General features: G+C 45.4%; 1 protein-coding gene across 2 annotated transcripts in view; it reads right to left on the bottom strand.

The window, feature by feature from the left end:
- Nucleotides 1–6492: 6492 nt before the first annotated feature.
- The window catches only part of MAPDA (N6-Methyl-AMP deaminase), a 146471-nt gene continuing 138301 nt past the window's right edge, over nucleotides 6493–14662 (bottom strand). The window contains exon 10 of one of the 2 annotated variants that reach the window (XM_086958401.1): nucleotides 6493–7636. In XM_086958401.1, the coding sequence (XP_086814527.1) occupies nucleotides 7430–7636 (207 nt within the window). In that variant the 3' untranslated portion in view covers nucleotides 6493–7429. The remainder of the gene's footprint in view (nucleotides 7637–14662) is intronic. The other variant, XM_086958403.1, reaches the window with a different exon arrangement.

Raw genomic sequence — 14662 nt, 5'->3', positions numbered from 1 at the left:
GGGCTTGTGGTGGCACCGTGAGCTAGCTGGTCCAAAGGCTAACATATCATTTGGGGTGTCTGGAATCAATCTGGACATCAATCCCTTAGTTTATGTTGTTTAAACACACAGATCCTACGTATTATTTGGTACTACTCAACAGTCTTCATAGGAGAGTAGGTTGACGTTGTGTGATCTGATGAGGTTTGCCAGTGTTTTTATTTCAGATGTTGAAAAATGTCGGATGCAAAAATGATCCTGGGGGGGAGGGACTCTGCATATGAGGTTCTTGGCCTTCAACATGTAGGGTGGCAGTTTGATTTTTTATGTTTTCCTATGAGAACTGAGCAGATCCCTTTGAGGGCGGGTCCTTGGATGCCTGTTTCTAGTAGACTCCTGATCCGGGTAGAGTGTGATACTGTGTCAATACAGATTGAAACCCCATGGACCATGAAAATACAATAAGTCTACTAGTGAAAATGGATCAGTAGTGCAAATCGGTGTCTTTATAAACTTCTATCATTGTCCCTACATTTAAACCAGTGCTAGGTTTTGTAGAGTATTTTTCCTAATTCTGAACAGGCATATCAGAAAAGTAAGCAAAAATAACTGTCATGAGATTGCTGCTTCCTATTCATAAACCATTATGCTATTAAGAGTAGATAACTGCATATCTTATATAGTGCTGCAGTGCATGAGTGACACCCTCATCCATTTCTGTTTTTTTGCCCACAGTACTTTGCATACTGGGATACGTAAACACACCAAAGTAACATAAGAAGGGAGTGAAGAGGTAATGCTCAAAAGAGCATTAGGATGGATACGTCCTCCTCAAGTTATATTCTCAAAAAACAAAGGGATCCACCCTTATGGTAAAGTATAAAAGTGGTCCTCTAGACTACGTGTGTCTCCTACAATGGTGGAAAGCACACAGCTTTGTTTAAATACATCTCACCAAACCAAAGGGTCTTCAGAAGTGAGTGAATGCTGAAAAATTAAGAAATACCTGGCTCGGTGGAAAAATCAAATGTCAATGTTCCTTTGAGCTGGTATCCCTACTATACTCAAATCAAAACAACTGTGTATTAACATATAATCCTAACTAGGTGGTGCACATAAATTCAAAATGCACAGTATACTATACCCCAGTAGGTATATTGTGAATGGGTTTGTTATATCGCCCAGATAATGCCCCATGTCACACAAATATCAACATGTTCCACGGATCCGCGGCGAGGAGGTGTCCTGTTGAGGAGGTAACATTGATTGAAGGATAATGGGGCATTATCTGGGCGAAATAACCAACCACTTACTTAGTAAGGATATGTAAATACACAGTTGTTTTGATTTGAGTGTAGAAGGGATCTCTTCTAGGTCCTGATGAAAAGCCACGGTAGGGCTTTGAAACATGTCAACACAGGAGACAATGCTCATTAAAGCATAGTATCTCCATCTCATTCCCCACTTTTAATGATACCAGCTCACAGGAACATTAAAATAGATGTTTTCCACCGAGGCAGGTATTTTTTAATTTTTCACCATTCACCATTCACTCATTTCTGACCCTTCCATTCACACTCCTACACCACACAGAGTATTGTTTTTCATAACCAGAGCTCCCAAGTAGTCGTAGGCCGCAGCACGCCCCGTCCCGCAGCAGGCGATAAAAATCGGATGATGAAGCATGCCACCAAGGTGGGTGAGAGGTATTTAAACAAAGCTGTGTGCTTTCCACCATTGTAGGAGACACACGTAGTCTGGAGGAACACTTTTATGCTTTCCCATAATGTTTTATCCTTTGTTTTTTGACAATACGTAGACAAACATCAGGGGTGTAATAGAGGCCTGAACAAGCCCCACGCCTTACAATGGGACTGCCATAGCTCCATTAAACCAGCTGCAAAGAATTTAAATAATTACAAAAAAAGGCAACTTCAAAAAGTTGCATCATGTTAGAAAGGCCGGCAAAGACCTTTTATTTTTTTGCCAGTGGTGACAAAAAACAAACATTAAACTTGCACATGCAGGTTCTTGGAGCCCAGTGCTGGAGAGGAACTGGGACCAGAGGCTGACAGAAGGTGTTTGAAGTTCCAGCTATAAGACAGGTCAGACGTGACATGGAGACAAAAGCAGAATGCAGAGATCTATGTCCCCAAAGATGTTCAGGGGATAAATATGAAGACAAGGTAACTCTGGTGAATACTGTTCTTGCTGGAGAAAACTGCATTTTGTCTAATTACAATTTTTAACATCATATAATAGGACACAGGGTTAATGTTCCTACTGTAAAGCACAACGTGTATCAAGCAGATCACATATTTGTATTTTATGTAAATAGCTCAGTGGGTTACTGCTTTTGTCACAGAAAACTTGTGTTACTTGCAGTTAAGTTACAACCCATGTAATATAGCACAGTGACTGATGAACCGTCATCAGAGAGCTGCATGCAAACTTTAAGGCATAAGTTTAGATTCTTTCTGTTTTGTCTCAATCTTTTCTTCTACAGTTGCTAAAAAGGATACCTTTGGCTAGTGGAAAATACTTATTTGTATACACAAACAATCTGTTACCTTTTAAATTCAGAGTTTGTGATTCTCTAGACCAAGCATTATTTAACCTATAATGACTACCAGTATATATGATATGTGACTCCTAGCCTTCGTTATCTTATGTATACATTAATTTTCACACTTGTATGATTGCTTCTGTGCAATTGGTGTGTGAGATGTAAGGAGATTTGATACCCTATATTGGGATATGTAGTGCTATAAAAGAAATTAAATAAATATGAGGAAAGGGTTACAGAGAGATGAGGGGTGCCTATGAAGGGTAGTAGTGAAGGAATCCGAGGCAGATGTGGTAGGATGCATTTTGTATTTGTATTTTGTATTTGGTACTTATAAAGCACATATATCACCACAAAGGTCTCATAGCGCTTGCTAGTGTTCAAGGCAAGACAGGACAGAAAACACGGCAGTCAGGTGTAAAGGACTGAGCTAAAACAGCCAGGTTTTAAGGAGTCTATGGCACTTCCTATGATCAGTCTCCAGGCGGAGGGATAAAGGCAAAGTATTCCAGATTTCTGGGGCCTCCCGGGAGAAAGATCTACCCCCATTTCTGGCGGTTTGGATCTTCGGCACTGTCAAAAGATATTTGCTATTGGACCCGAGGGTTCTGACCTGTTGGTATATGGTGAGTTTTTTAGCTAGATGGTGGGGTCTTTTATTATTGAGTGTCTTATGCACCAGACAACACAGTTTAAAATGGATCCTTTTTTTGATTGGAAGCCAGTGTAGGGTCTTCAAACTGGGCACGGACGGAGAACGGAAGGAGAGCGCGAGGGCAGATTGAGGACCAACCTGGCCGCCATATTCTGCACGACCTGGAGCTTGACCAGGAGTTCTACATTAGTAGAAGCAAGTAGGGAATTGCCGTAGTCCTGGCGGCTAATAATCAGTCCCTGTACAAGGGGCATACGGGTGGAGAGTGGGATCCATTTGAATATTTTTCTAAGACTGTGCATATGTCCGTAGCAGATGCGGACCAGATTATTAATATGATTTGACATAGAAAGTTTGGAATCCAAAATTACACCAAGATTACGTGCAGCTGTCTTAGGCGGGGGACAAGATCCTAACACGGAGGGCCACCAATCGTTGTTCCATAGTTTGGCTGTATTCCCAAAAACCACAATCTCTGTTTTGTTGGCATTAAGGGGAAGGTGATTATTCGTTATCCAGTTGTTTATGGCTATCATACAGAGTTTGAAGCGTTTTTTGGTTTCGGTTACATCTGATCTCATGGTGATTAACAACTGAGTGTCATCTGCGTAAGACACTGTTTAAAACCCAAAAGATTTAATGAGTTTGTCCAAGGGGGACACATATAGGTTGAATAACGTAGGGCTCAAAATTCAGCACTGTGGAACACCTTTGTTGATAACTTGGCTATCCGAGGAGAAGTCACCTATTTGCACTTTAGAGGAACGGTCTGCCAGATAGTTCCTGAACCAATTAAGGGCTGCGCCTTCGAAACCAGATGCGCATAGGGGATCATGAAGGATGCCGTGCGAAATGGTGTCGAAGGCAGCCGACAGGTCAAGTAAAACCAATATAGCTGATTGCCTGGCATCCAGGGAAAGGCTGATATTGTCAACCATTTCCAGCAGGGCTGTTTTGGTGCTGTGGAAAAACCTAAATCCTGATTGGGAGGGATGCAGTAGTTTATTATTTTACAGGTGCTGGGTAAGTTGGCCGTTAACCAGGGACTCAAGAATTTTGCCGAAGAGTGGTAAAAGGGATATTGGCCTGTAATTGGATAACTGTTTGGGATCAGCAGAGGTTTTTTTTTTTAAATTCGTCTAATAATGGCCTCTTTCCAAAGGGTGGGGACTGTGGACTGTGACAGGGAATTGTTAAATAAAACAGTAAGTTGGGGGAGGAAGACAGTGCACTTTTGGATAGGACTTGAGCAGAGGCCGAGTCGGAAGGAGAACCTGATTTTATGCGATTAAGTGTTAATAATACTTTGTCCTCTGAGACTGTATAAAAGTCAGTGAGGGGGCAGTATGGAAGAATACGGGGTCAGGATTGCTCCTGTTGAGTGTGAAGTCTGATGATTGTGGAAATAATTTGTGAATGTCATTTATTTTTTCAATAATAAAAAAAAGGGGAAAGGGAGTTCACCCACTCCTGAGAAGCAATTAGCAGTGGTTGACAGGCGGGAGGATTGGTGAATTCCTTGACGATAGTATACAGTTCCCTCTGCGAGTTAGGGTGATTCTGTTGCCTAAGTATTCTTTTTTTGCCTCGGCTATATGATTCATATATAGCCGGTGAGTGATCTTATAGTGCTGCTTATCACTCCTATCCTTGGAGCGCCTCCACTTACGTTCCGCCTTCCTGACGGCAAGTTTGACAATTTTAAGTTTTGGGGGTGAACCAAGGGGAGAGTTTAGTGGGGCATTTTGTTTTTATTTTGAGGGTAATATAATCAAGAGTAGTAGTAATGGCGAGGTCAAGACTTCTAGCGCCGTGATTGGGATTGGCTAATTCGGACAGAGGGATGGGGGAGAAATTGGTGGAAAAAGAATCAAGATTGATCTTATTCCAAGATCGGCTTAATTTGCTTGAATTCCAAGGTGGGGGTATACTTAAAGACCTTAAAATAGGAAATCTTACTTAAAGACCTTAAAATAGGAAATCGTGGATCGATTTCTACTAGGGAGGATTTGGTCAGGAGAAGATCCAGGGTGTGTCCTGCCAAGTGAGTAGGGCCAATGATACGACATTTTGCATAAGAAAACAGCGCTGCCAAATACCACTTGGCGCCTTGCATACTTTGCAGTGATTAAAATGTTTAATCACTGTAGAGTGTGCAAGGGTTTCTAAACTTAAGAAACCACTACATATCACTGGGCACTGTTACAAACATATAATCACTGCAGAGTATACAGGGGCGCTAAGTGGTATGTAGAGGTTTCTAAACTTTAGAAAGCACTGCACAATTTTTTATGCCGGCATAGCAGCAGAATTAAAATGTATTAGTAATTCTGTGTTACAAATAGTAACAGTATTTACCAATATTCCTAGGATTCCACCGGCAGAATAAAAAAATGTGCCTAGGATGTCATGGAGAAGACTGGGTGCGAACAAAGATTGTTGCACCAGGCACCTCCAACGCGAACGCCATTGCTGGGTGTTTGTGTGGGCAGCCCTGGACTCTCAAAGTGAGACACGGTGCCAGTAACCCATCCTCAGCTCATTTTCAATTGTGCGGAGTCCCCGGGCTGACCACTGTACCCAAATGGCAATTCTCCAGTTTTTTATGTTTCATGTATAAGGCCTGAACAGGTGAAAAAAATAATAAAATCTTTGTGAAAGGGAACCCAAGCCCACACTATAATTTGAATTGCGCTCATTAGTAAAACAAAATAAAAATAGGATTTCAATGCGGTTGTCCGTTCTGCACATTTTATGTGCAAGGAAACTTTGCAGTGCTATTGATTGTTATTAGCGTGTCTGTTTGTTGTGTGAACAAAGCTTATATAGCAACTGCTTCTGATATGCCTGCTTTGCATCAGGGAAGCTTGAGGTGCAGCTCTGTGTGCTGTTCCTCTTCTTTGTGAAGGAAAATGCACTGGTGCTGCCTATGCATAACCTACATGAGTAAATCTTGCTCTCCTTAGCAGTGCTATCTACGCAGTACCTGCTATGGTGCGCGTGTGAAAGTTGCACTGCTGCTACCTATGAACTACGTCTTGTAGTGTAGGAGAGTGGATGTGGCTTTATGGCTAGAACGGTTGACCTTGAAGCTGGGGTACCAGGTTTGAGTCGCGGCAGGGAAAATCAACATCCTGTGATTCTGGGCAAATCACTTAATCTCCCTGTGCCCAACAAAAAATGAATGTGTCCCTCTTTAACACAACTGGTGCTCACTTAAAGCGAGCTGATACCATTGGTCAGGTTCGCACTATATAGAAGACAGGGGGGAAAGAAGTGTGAGAAACTGGTCTGTGCTGTACCAGTTCATTGAGTGAGAATCTTGATCTATTGCTACTGAATGTATTCCATTCTACTGAAAGTGGAGAAAAACTCTCCTCTGCACATATATGACCAATGTATGAGACCGATCTGACAAAACTGAGGGTGAATGGGGTAGGAGGTAGTTATAGGGGTTAGGACTCTGCATGGTGACAGGGACAGACTAACTGAATAAGAGTTACGGACGCAGAGAGTAGCAAAGGAACAGCAGCAGAGAAGGAAAAATTAAGTGGAGGCAAAGGGAGAGAATACTGAAGGGGATAGGAAACGTGAGAGGTACAGGAGAGAAAAATACTGAAAAACACCCAAAAGGGGGAGAATGAAATGGTAGAGGACAACAAATGAGAAAAAAAACAGGTGAATAAAGAAAATAGAAAAGCAAAGGAAATATAAGAAAGTGGGTAATAAGCAAGATATTCAAGATGAGGAAGAAACAAGAAAGGAAAGGGACAGGAAAATACACACACAGAAAAGAACTTTCAGGAAAACACAGAAGTTGTAAAATGGACGGGAGGGTCATAAACAATAGAGAAAGTAAGACTAAAGGTTGAACAATGGAAAATATGCAGAACTTGTTGATCTCCTTGAAGCTATTTGTATAAATGAAAACCCTGCTGATAGCTTGTGGGTAGGTTGCAAGGGCGTGGTGCTTGAAAGCGGCAGCTAGTAGGGTGATCAAATATGCGGAAGCCACCTCGCAGTACATTCCAGGAGGTTTTGTTATGCCACTTGCCCACATTTGTAATGGGAAAAGCGAAACTACAATACTCAAAATGCTACCAGACTAAATGTATGCCAAGCTTAAGGTGCCACTTTACACCGCCCTACTTGGCAGGTACATTCCTAGTACAGCTGTGTCGCAGTGAGCATGTGAATATCCGTTCGATTTCAAACATTATTCTGACAGTTCAAATCTTGTTATCCGTTGACAACACTTCTGGCATCAGTTTCTTCCACTTTTCTCTTAGATTTAATTTCACATCGTCTGATGCAAAAACGTAGTCGATAGACTTGTAAGAAAGGTCCCATATTTGTGCTGGGTTCAACTCAAAAGTACTGGCAGCAAGCTGGTACTCCTGAGAGAGCTCTGTTGCAAAGACACCTTTATCATCTGTCTAGAAAAGGAAACAAAAAAACCCAACATGATTTCTATGGTATTCATCTTTGACTTAAATCTTGTAGCCCTCTTTTGAGGGGATTAACTGCAGTTAATGGCTGATCTCAATTTACGGCCCAAGCTGAAGCGGATGCTGCATTATCAGAAATATGTATAAACTACTACTGTTAACACAATGCAGCATGTGGGCAACAAACAGAATTACAGCTGGATAACAGTGAATAACGGAAGGTGTTTCACCAACGAGTTCACAGTGGCATCAAATAGATAATGAAAGAAAAGGTCATGTTTTGTACCTCACTTTGAACTCAAAGCAAAATCATCCCCATCATTCACTGTCGCCCAAATACACATTTATGTTATACATGCCCCCAAAATTATATCGTCGGCCAAAAAGTGAGAGGACAAACTTGCTAATACTATCCTTAACAGTATCCCAAGTAGGATGTGGCAAGATGTATTGCACTAACTTTGCATTAATATTTCTTAGCACAAGATAAGACATCTCGTTAGATCTACGGGTCCTCACCCACAATTCTTGGCATGCTCCATTATTAGGCCTTGCTCATTCACAACATCTATCTATTATAAACAGAGATCTGGGTTATATTCTTCGAATGATGTTTAATTGTCTGTGTTTAGGAAAATGTTCTAGACAGCAATAATACAAACTGAGCAGCTGAAACTCGGTAATTTGGCATCCTTTCTTTAAACTTTGTTTTTATTCATGTATGATCGCCACACAAATATAGAATTACCATCAAATAAGAAATCAAATGGTACAGAGGTTTTTAGTAATGCAAAAACAACAGTTGATGGACAGAATGTAGGACAATGTCATAAATTCACCCCAGTACACATATACGGGCCTAAATCCATCGTTTTTTTGCACTCCACACCACCCGAGTTCAGACATGGCCATATGCAAATCAGCCTTGACCCTGTGCCTCAAGGGGCAGTCCAGCCCGAACTGCCAAGCCATATCTTTCCTGGACCGGAATCAAGCATCCTAGGACCGGTTTCTGGCCATCAACCGTCTTCAGCCAGGATAGCTTGACTCCAGTGGTGTGGAGAGCATGGGACTCACGTCTGAGCATACCTATCCCACTCGGGGTGAAAAATGCAAAAACAACAGTTGATGGACAGAGTGTAGGACAATGTCATACATTCACCCCAGTACACATATACGGGCCTTAATCCATCTTTTTTTTGCACTCCACACCACCCCAGTTCAGACAGGGCCATATGCAAATCAGCCTTGACCCTGTGCCTCAAGGGGACAGTCCAGCCCGAACTGCCAAACCATGTCTTCACCCTATGTGGGAAGGGTATGCCCAGATGTGGGTCCCGTGCTCACTAGGCCACTGGAGTCAAGCTATCCTGGCTGAAGACGACGGATAGCCAGAAACCGGTCCTAGGATGCTTGATTCGGGTCCAGGGAAGACATGGCTTGGCAGTTCGCGCTGCACTGTGCCCATGAGGCACAGGGTCAAGACTGATTTGCATATGGCCATGTCTGAACTGGGGTGGCTTGGTGAGCAAAATAACGATGGATTAAACCCAGATCTGTGACTTGGGGTGAATGTTGTGCCATTGTGCAACATTTCGTCCATCATCTTGTTTGTTTTACAGAGGTTTTTAGTAACATAAAGTGAACATGTGGTTCATAAGCTTATGAACTAAACATACTTATGAAAAAGTTACTTTCCTACAACTTAAGTTCTCCAGTGTTGCATAAATCATAGCAATTAGCAAACAATTAACATTGTTTACTTTTTCATTTAGCCAAAGTGATGCTATGGCCTCAAAACCCATTGCTCGGGCCATGTATAATTCTAATCTCACAGAGAACAAAGAGTTATGTTCTCTAACATCTTCACCATGGAGCCGGGTGGGTCGTTTTTAAAAGATAGCAATGCAGGAGAGCTGCTCCAAAGCATTGCTTCTACCATCAAATCAACAAGCCTGGTAGTAGAGTAGCAAGAAGGGTTTTACTTAGGAAGGTGAGCCAGTAAAGTATAATTTCGAATGGAATCACTCCTCATAATAACCTGTCGCACTCACATCTCCACTCTGGCTTATGAGTTTACGAAGTAGGACTGAGCATAGCCATCAGTTGCACGACGTACAATACAAATGCCACAATACAATACAAGCATGGTCAACGTTCTTCCTGTTGTATCGCTTGACATTTCTTTCAGACAGAACGTGGCTTAGAAAGCATTTGTAGTTGTTAAACTCTCAGTTAGTGTGCTGTGATTCTGCCCGGGAATGGATCATTTCATTTGACATCCTAAAATATTTACAGGCAATATCCAATCTAGAAATAACCTGCTTTAACAAGGTTACCCTTTAACTGAAGAACCAATAGAAAAAGAAGAGCTAGAAGAACAAAATGCTTCTTGGCATCATAATCTTTTCAGCCTTAGTCGATGTGCACTGAAAGAGGACACATAAAAAACTGCTGAATTAACATGAACATTTGAATACATTTTTCAAGAAAAGGTGGAAGGTGCACTCGTAGCAAAGTTAGACACGTAAGCAGTAGTTCCAAAAAGGGCTTCTTTTTTCAAATCAATCCTTAAAAACCGGCACACAGCCAACGCGTTTCGTTCCCAGTAGTGCCAAAAGGGAACATCATTAGGGCTCTTAAATATTCAACCAATCGGCGAAGATAAGTTATATGCTTGAACCAGTGACGTTCTAAAGGGCACAATTCGCATGGGAAAAAGTAGATAAGGATCTTCTAAATATTCAATCAATCGGCGATGATAAGTCATATGCTTGAACATGTGACGTCCTAAAGGGCACAATTCGCCTGGGTCAAAGTAGATGAGGATCTTACACTATTAGGTTTGAGGAGTGTCTCTAGAACGATCTTAAAGATAGTACGTGCAAGTCGCCACTTATTTGTCAATAAATCCTGACTTGTACTCTCCAAGAAAAGATTTCGTGAAACGGCATGATAACCGGCAAATATTTGCACGTACTACCTTTAAGACCGTTCTAGAGACACTCCTCAAACCTAATAGCGTAAGATCCTCATCTTCTTTTACCCAGGCGAATTGTACCCTTTAGGACGTCACTTGTTAAAGCATATAACTTATCATCGCCGATTGCTTGAATATTTAAGAGATCCTAATCTACTTTATCCCAGGCGATTTGCGCCCTTTAGGACGTCACTGCTTCAAGCATATAACTTATCGCCGATTGGTTGAATATTGAAAAGCCCTGATTAAGTTCCCTTTTGGCACTACTGGGAACGAAACGCATTTGCTGAGTGCCGGTTTTTAAGGATTGATTTAATAAAAGAAGTACTTTTTGGAACTAAAGCTTACGTGTCTTACTTTGCTACTAGTACACCTTCCACCTTTTCTTGAAAAACTGTGACTGTGATTCGCACCTTTGGACGAGGGGTGCACGAAGTGCATTGCACCATCTTGTTACTGATTGTACATGTGGATTGGTTGAGCTGGACCTTGGTCTGTCATTTGTTTTCTTGTGCTAACATGAATATTTGCATCAACTTTAGAAAGAAACATCTGTTGCCTGAACATGAAATACCTTGACAAAACAAGAGACAAGCAGCGTTTGTTTAATCAACCTAATGGTTCCTGATTTACCAATGTGGCCCGGAGCATAGTCACAGGGTCGGAGGACTATCTCAATTTAGAATAGTTCTAACACAGACTTTTATACAGTTCATTGAATAGTAGAAAATAGTTACACCTATCCTTTTTTATTAAGGAATCTGGACCTCTGTCTTTGGAGCCAATAATTAATGTAATGGATAAAGAATCCAGGTGGGCCGAGACCATGCGTGGACACAATGTGGCCAGTGGGTAATTGTCCAGATGTTCAGCATGAGGAGCAAGTGATCACTGCGTGTATCATGTGTGTTGTACCATGACTGGCTATGTATTGTATGGTTTTCAAAGGGACCACAAAAGGAGCAAAAGAAACTAGCCTCACTTAGGTTAGTTAAGAAAGCCCTCACTCACCAATCTGGTGGTGACATGCTTCATCATCAGGCCCCACTAAAGAGGCAGACTGCCTTTTAGTGTGCTTCGACGCCAGATTTACTGCGGAGTGGGTTTTTGTGTGAGTTCAGGCGTGCAGTGAAAATAAAATTAAGGGCGTGGCTAGCAGCCGAAGATGGCGGCAGCCTAGAAGGAGAGCTCCGTGTTGCAGGCGGCTCCCAGTACAATCCGTACACTTATCCGGCACTTTAATTACCCAAGCGGGTAGGCAGCGAAGCCCAGGACCAGGCGGCGGCGATTCGGAGTAGCTGGACCTCAATCCGAGGTCAGGAACACCAGTTACAGTCGGCGCCCAGAGCGGGCCTGAGGGCGACCGCCGGACCGGGAGGCACAGTGAGCGGCGCGCCGACCGGAAACGGCTCGAGTCAGGCAGCCATCAGCCGGAAGCCGCGGAGCGCGGAGGACGCCAGGGCACTCGGAAGCCGAGCCCTCCAGTATCCGGTACCGGACCGAGGGGAGCAGATCGGACTGTCAGGAGGCTCAGCGGAGGTGAGGGGGACGCTCAACGGAAGCGGGCTCCAGCGCCCGGAGCGACGACGGGGGAAGCTGACGCCGCTACTGCAGCAGCAGCGGCCGGAGAGCAGAGTTTGGCGGCGGCGGCACCGTGTGAGTACGGCGACCCCCCCCCCCCCCCCCCTGGATGATCAGAGAGCCGGGCAAAGCGCACCAGACCCGAAGGGGCCCCCGCCCGAGAACCGACAGGGCACCCGTCCTCGCAGCAAAAGACTACTCTGGGTGAAACCCGGGCCCCCCCCCCCCCCCCCCTCAGGGGTCCGAACACGAAAACTCCGGTGCCAGGGTCGCTGTAGGCGGTGGCGGAGAGGGACAGGGGGAGTCCTGCAAAACGGCGACATTCGACAGCGTGCCCCAGTGGGGAGTCAGTGACCTGGCCGGCCACCACACACCGAAGGCCCGTGCACATCTACAAACTTACTGGGACGCCTCAAGGAGGCCACAGTCCCCCCCGTAGCCGCAGCAGGAGCACAGGATAGACCCCCGGCAGCTGGAAGAGGGCGGCAGATTGGCCCAGGCGAACCCAGGATGGCTGGCAAAGGGCATAAAGGCGGAACATCACAATCACGCCTGGACCGCTTTGCCTACGAAAAACCCGGCTCCCCCTCCCCCTCGCAGGAAGCCAGAACACAGGCGAGCAAGACGACCGAAATGACCGGGGGCAAGAAAGCGACCATCGACGACGTCATGCGGGCCCTCACGCAGGTGCAGGCCACAGTTGGGTCGATTTCGGCCGAGATCACACTTATCAGGGCGGACTTCCATAAAATGACAGAGAAAGTGAACAATATGGAAGTTGTGACCAAATCCCTGGTCGAGGACGTCTCGGAACTCCAGATTAGTATGGAACGCATCTCGAAGGAGAACAGAGAACTACGAGACAAGCTCGATGACCAAGAAGGGCGCTCGAGACGGAACAACATCCGTATTATTGGTGTGCCGGAATCGGAAGACACGAGGGCAATGGACCTATATGTCGAGAAGTTGATCACGGACACTCTGAAGCCCAAAGGACTCTCAGCCTTCTTCACAGTGGAAAGGGCGCACCGGGTACCGGGGGGACGCCACAAGACGGGAGCTAACCCCAGACCGATCATAGCGAGACTCTTCAACTTCAGGGATCGGGATGCCATCCTACAGGCGGCAAGGAACTCGCCCCCTATCAAGATCCAGAACGCGACGCTGGCATTCTTCCCTGACTACACGGCCGAGGTGGCGCGGAGGAGGCGAACCTTCTTTGAGGTCAAAAAAGAACTCAGGGCTAGGGAAATCCCATACTCGATGCTCTTCCCGGCCAAGCTTCGGGTCGTGGCGGACAACAAGACTTGGTTTTTTGAATCACCGGAGGTGGCGCAGGATTGGCTGGAGGGTTGGAGAGCGGCGGGCCCTCGTCGCTCAAATAGACAGAACAAGCACCGAACAGCTGACCCCCGACAGGGCTCACAAACCAACGACGGAGATCTGGAGGTGCACTCCCCGTTACCCAACCATCAGGAGGACGAGGCAAACGGAGATCTGTGAGACACGGCCATGGCCCGACTGAAAGGAACGTGATTTGAACAGGAAACGCTGCATTGGACACTGGGCGGAGCGGCCTCCGCAGCTGAAGATGGGGGCCGCCGATCACGGAGAAACCTTCACTCCAGCGAGCAAGTACTATGTTAAGGGGTGGGATCAGGCACTCTGCTGAGTTGGGGGGGCGGGCAGTTCTGAGTCCGTTGAGCAGGGGGGCAGGGAGGGGGGGAGTTGGGGGTAGAAGGGGGTTTTGGTTTGTAGTTTCAACACAGGGTCAGGTTAGCTACGAAGGGGTACCCGAATACAAGATGGTATGGTCACAATGCACCACACAGGGGCGCTGCACAGACCTCCTGGCCATCCCCGAGAGTACAGTCACAGGCCGTAATCCAACACAGGATGGGGGAGGACACTAACGTAGGGCAAACACCCCCGCTACTCCTCATGTCCTGGAACGTGAGAGGCCTGGGCGACAAGATTAAACGTGGGCTGGTACTGCAGAGTATAAAGAGGCTGCACCCCGCCCTGGTCCTATTACAAGAAACGCATCTCACCGGCACAGCTACGAAGGCCCTAGACAGGAGAGGATACACCATGATAGCGCACTCTGGGTTCACAAAGGGATCCCGGGGCTCCGGGATATTGATTCATCGCTCATCCAGGTTCATAGCCCAATCAACGGCGACAGACACACAGGGGCGCTTTGCAGCGGTACACGGCCAGTGGGAGGGGAAGCCACTGAACGTGGTCTCGGTCTACATCCCACCAGCACTACACAACATAGCATTCCCGGAACTGGGGAAATTCCTGTTAGATCTTCCTGAAGGGGAGCTTGTCGTGGGGGGAGATTTCAATGCAGTGGCACAAGACTCCCTAGACCGCCACCCAGCGCGCATGCGTACACCAGGGCCCTCCAAACTGCATGATTTCATGGAAGCACAGGGTCTAGTAGATGT

The sequence above is a fragment of the Lissotriton vulgaris genome, chromosome 2_1 (genome assembly GCF_964263255.1).
Source record: "Lissotriton vulgaris chromosome 2_1, aLisVul1.2, whole genome shotgun sequence".
In the NCBI taxonomy this organism is placed as follows: domain Eukaryota; kingdom Metazoa; phylum Chordata; class Amphibia; order Caudata; family Salamandridae; genus Lissotriton; species Lissotriton vulgaris.
The sequence above is the reverse complement of the archived record's forward strand: the minus strand, read 5'-3'. Positions and strand labels throughout refer to the sequence as shown.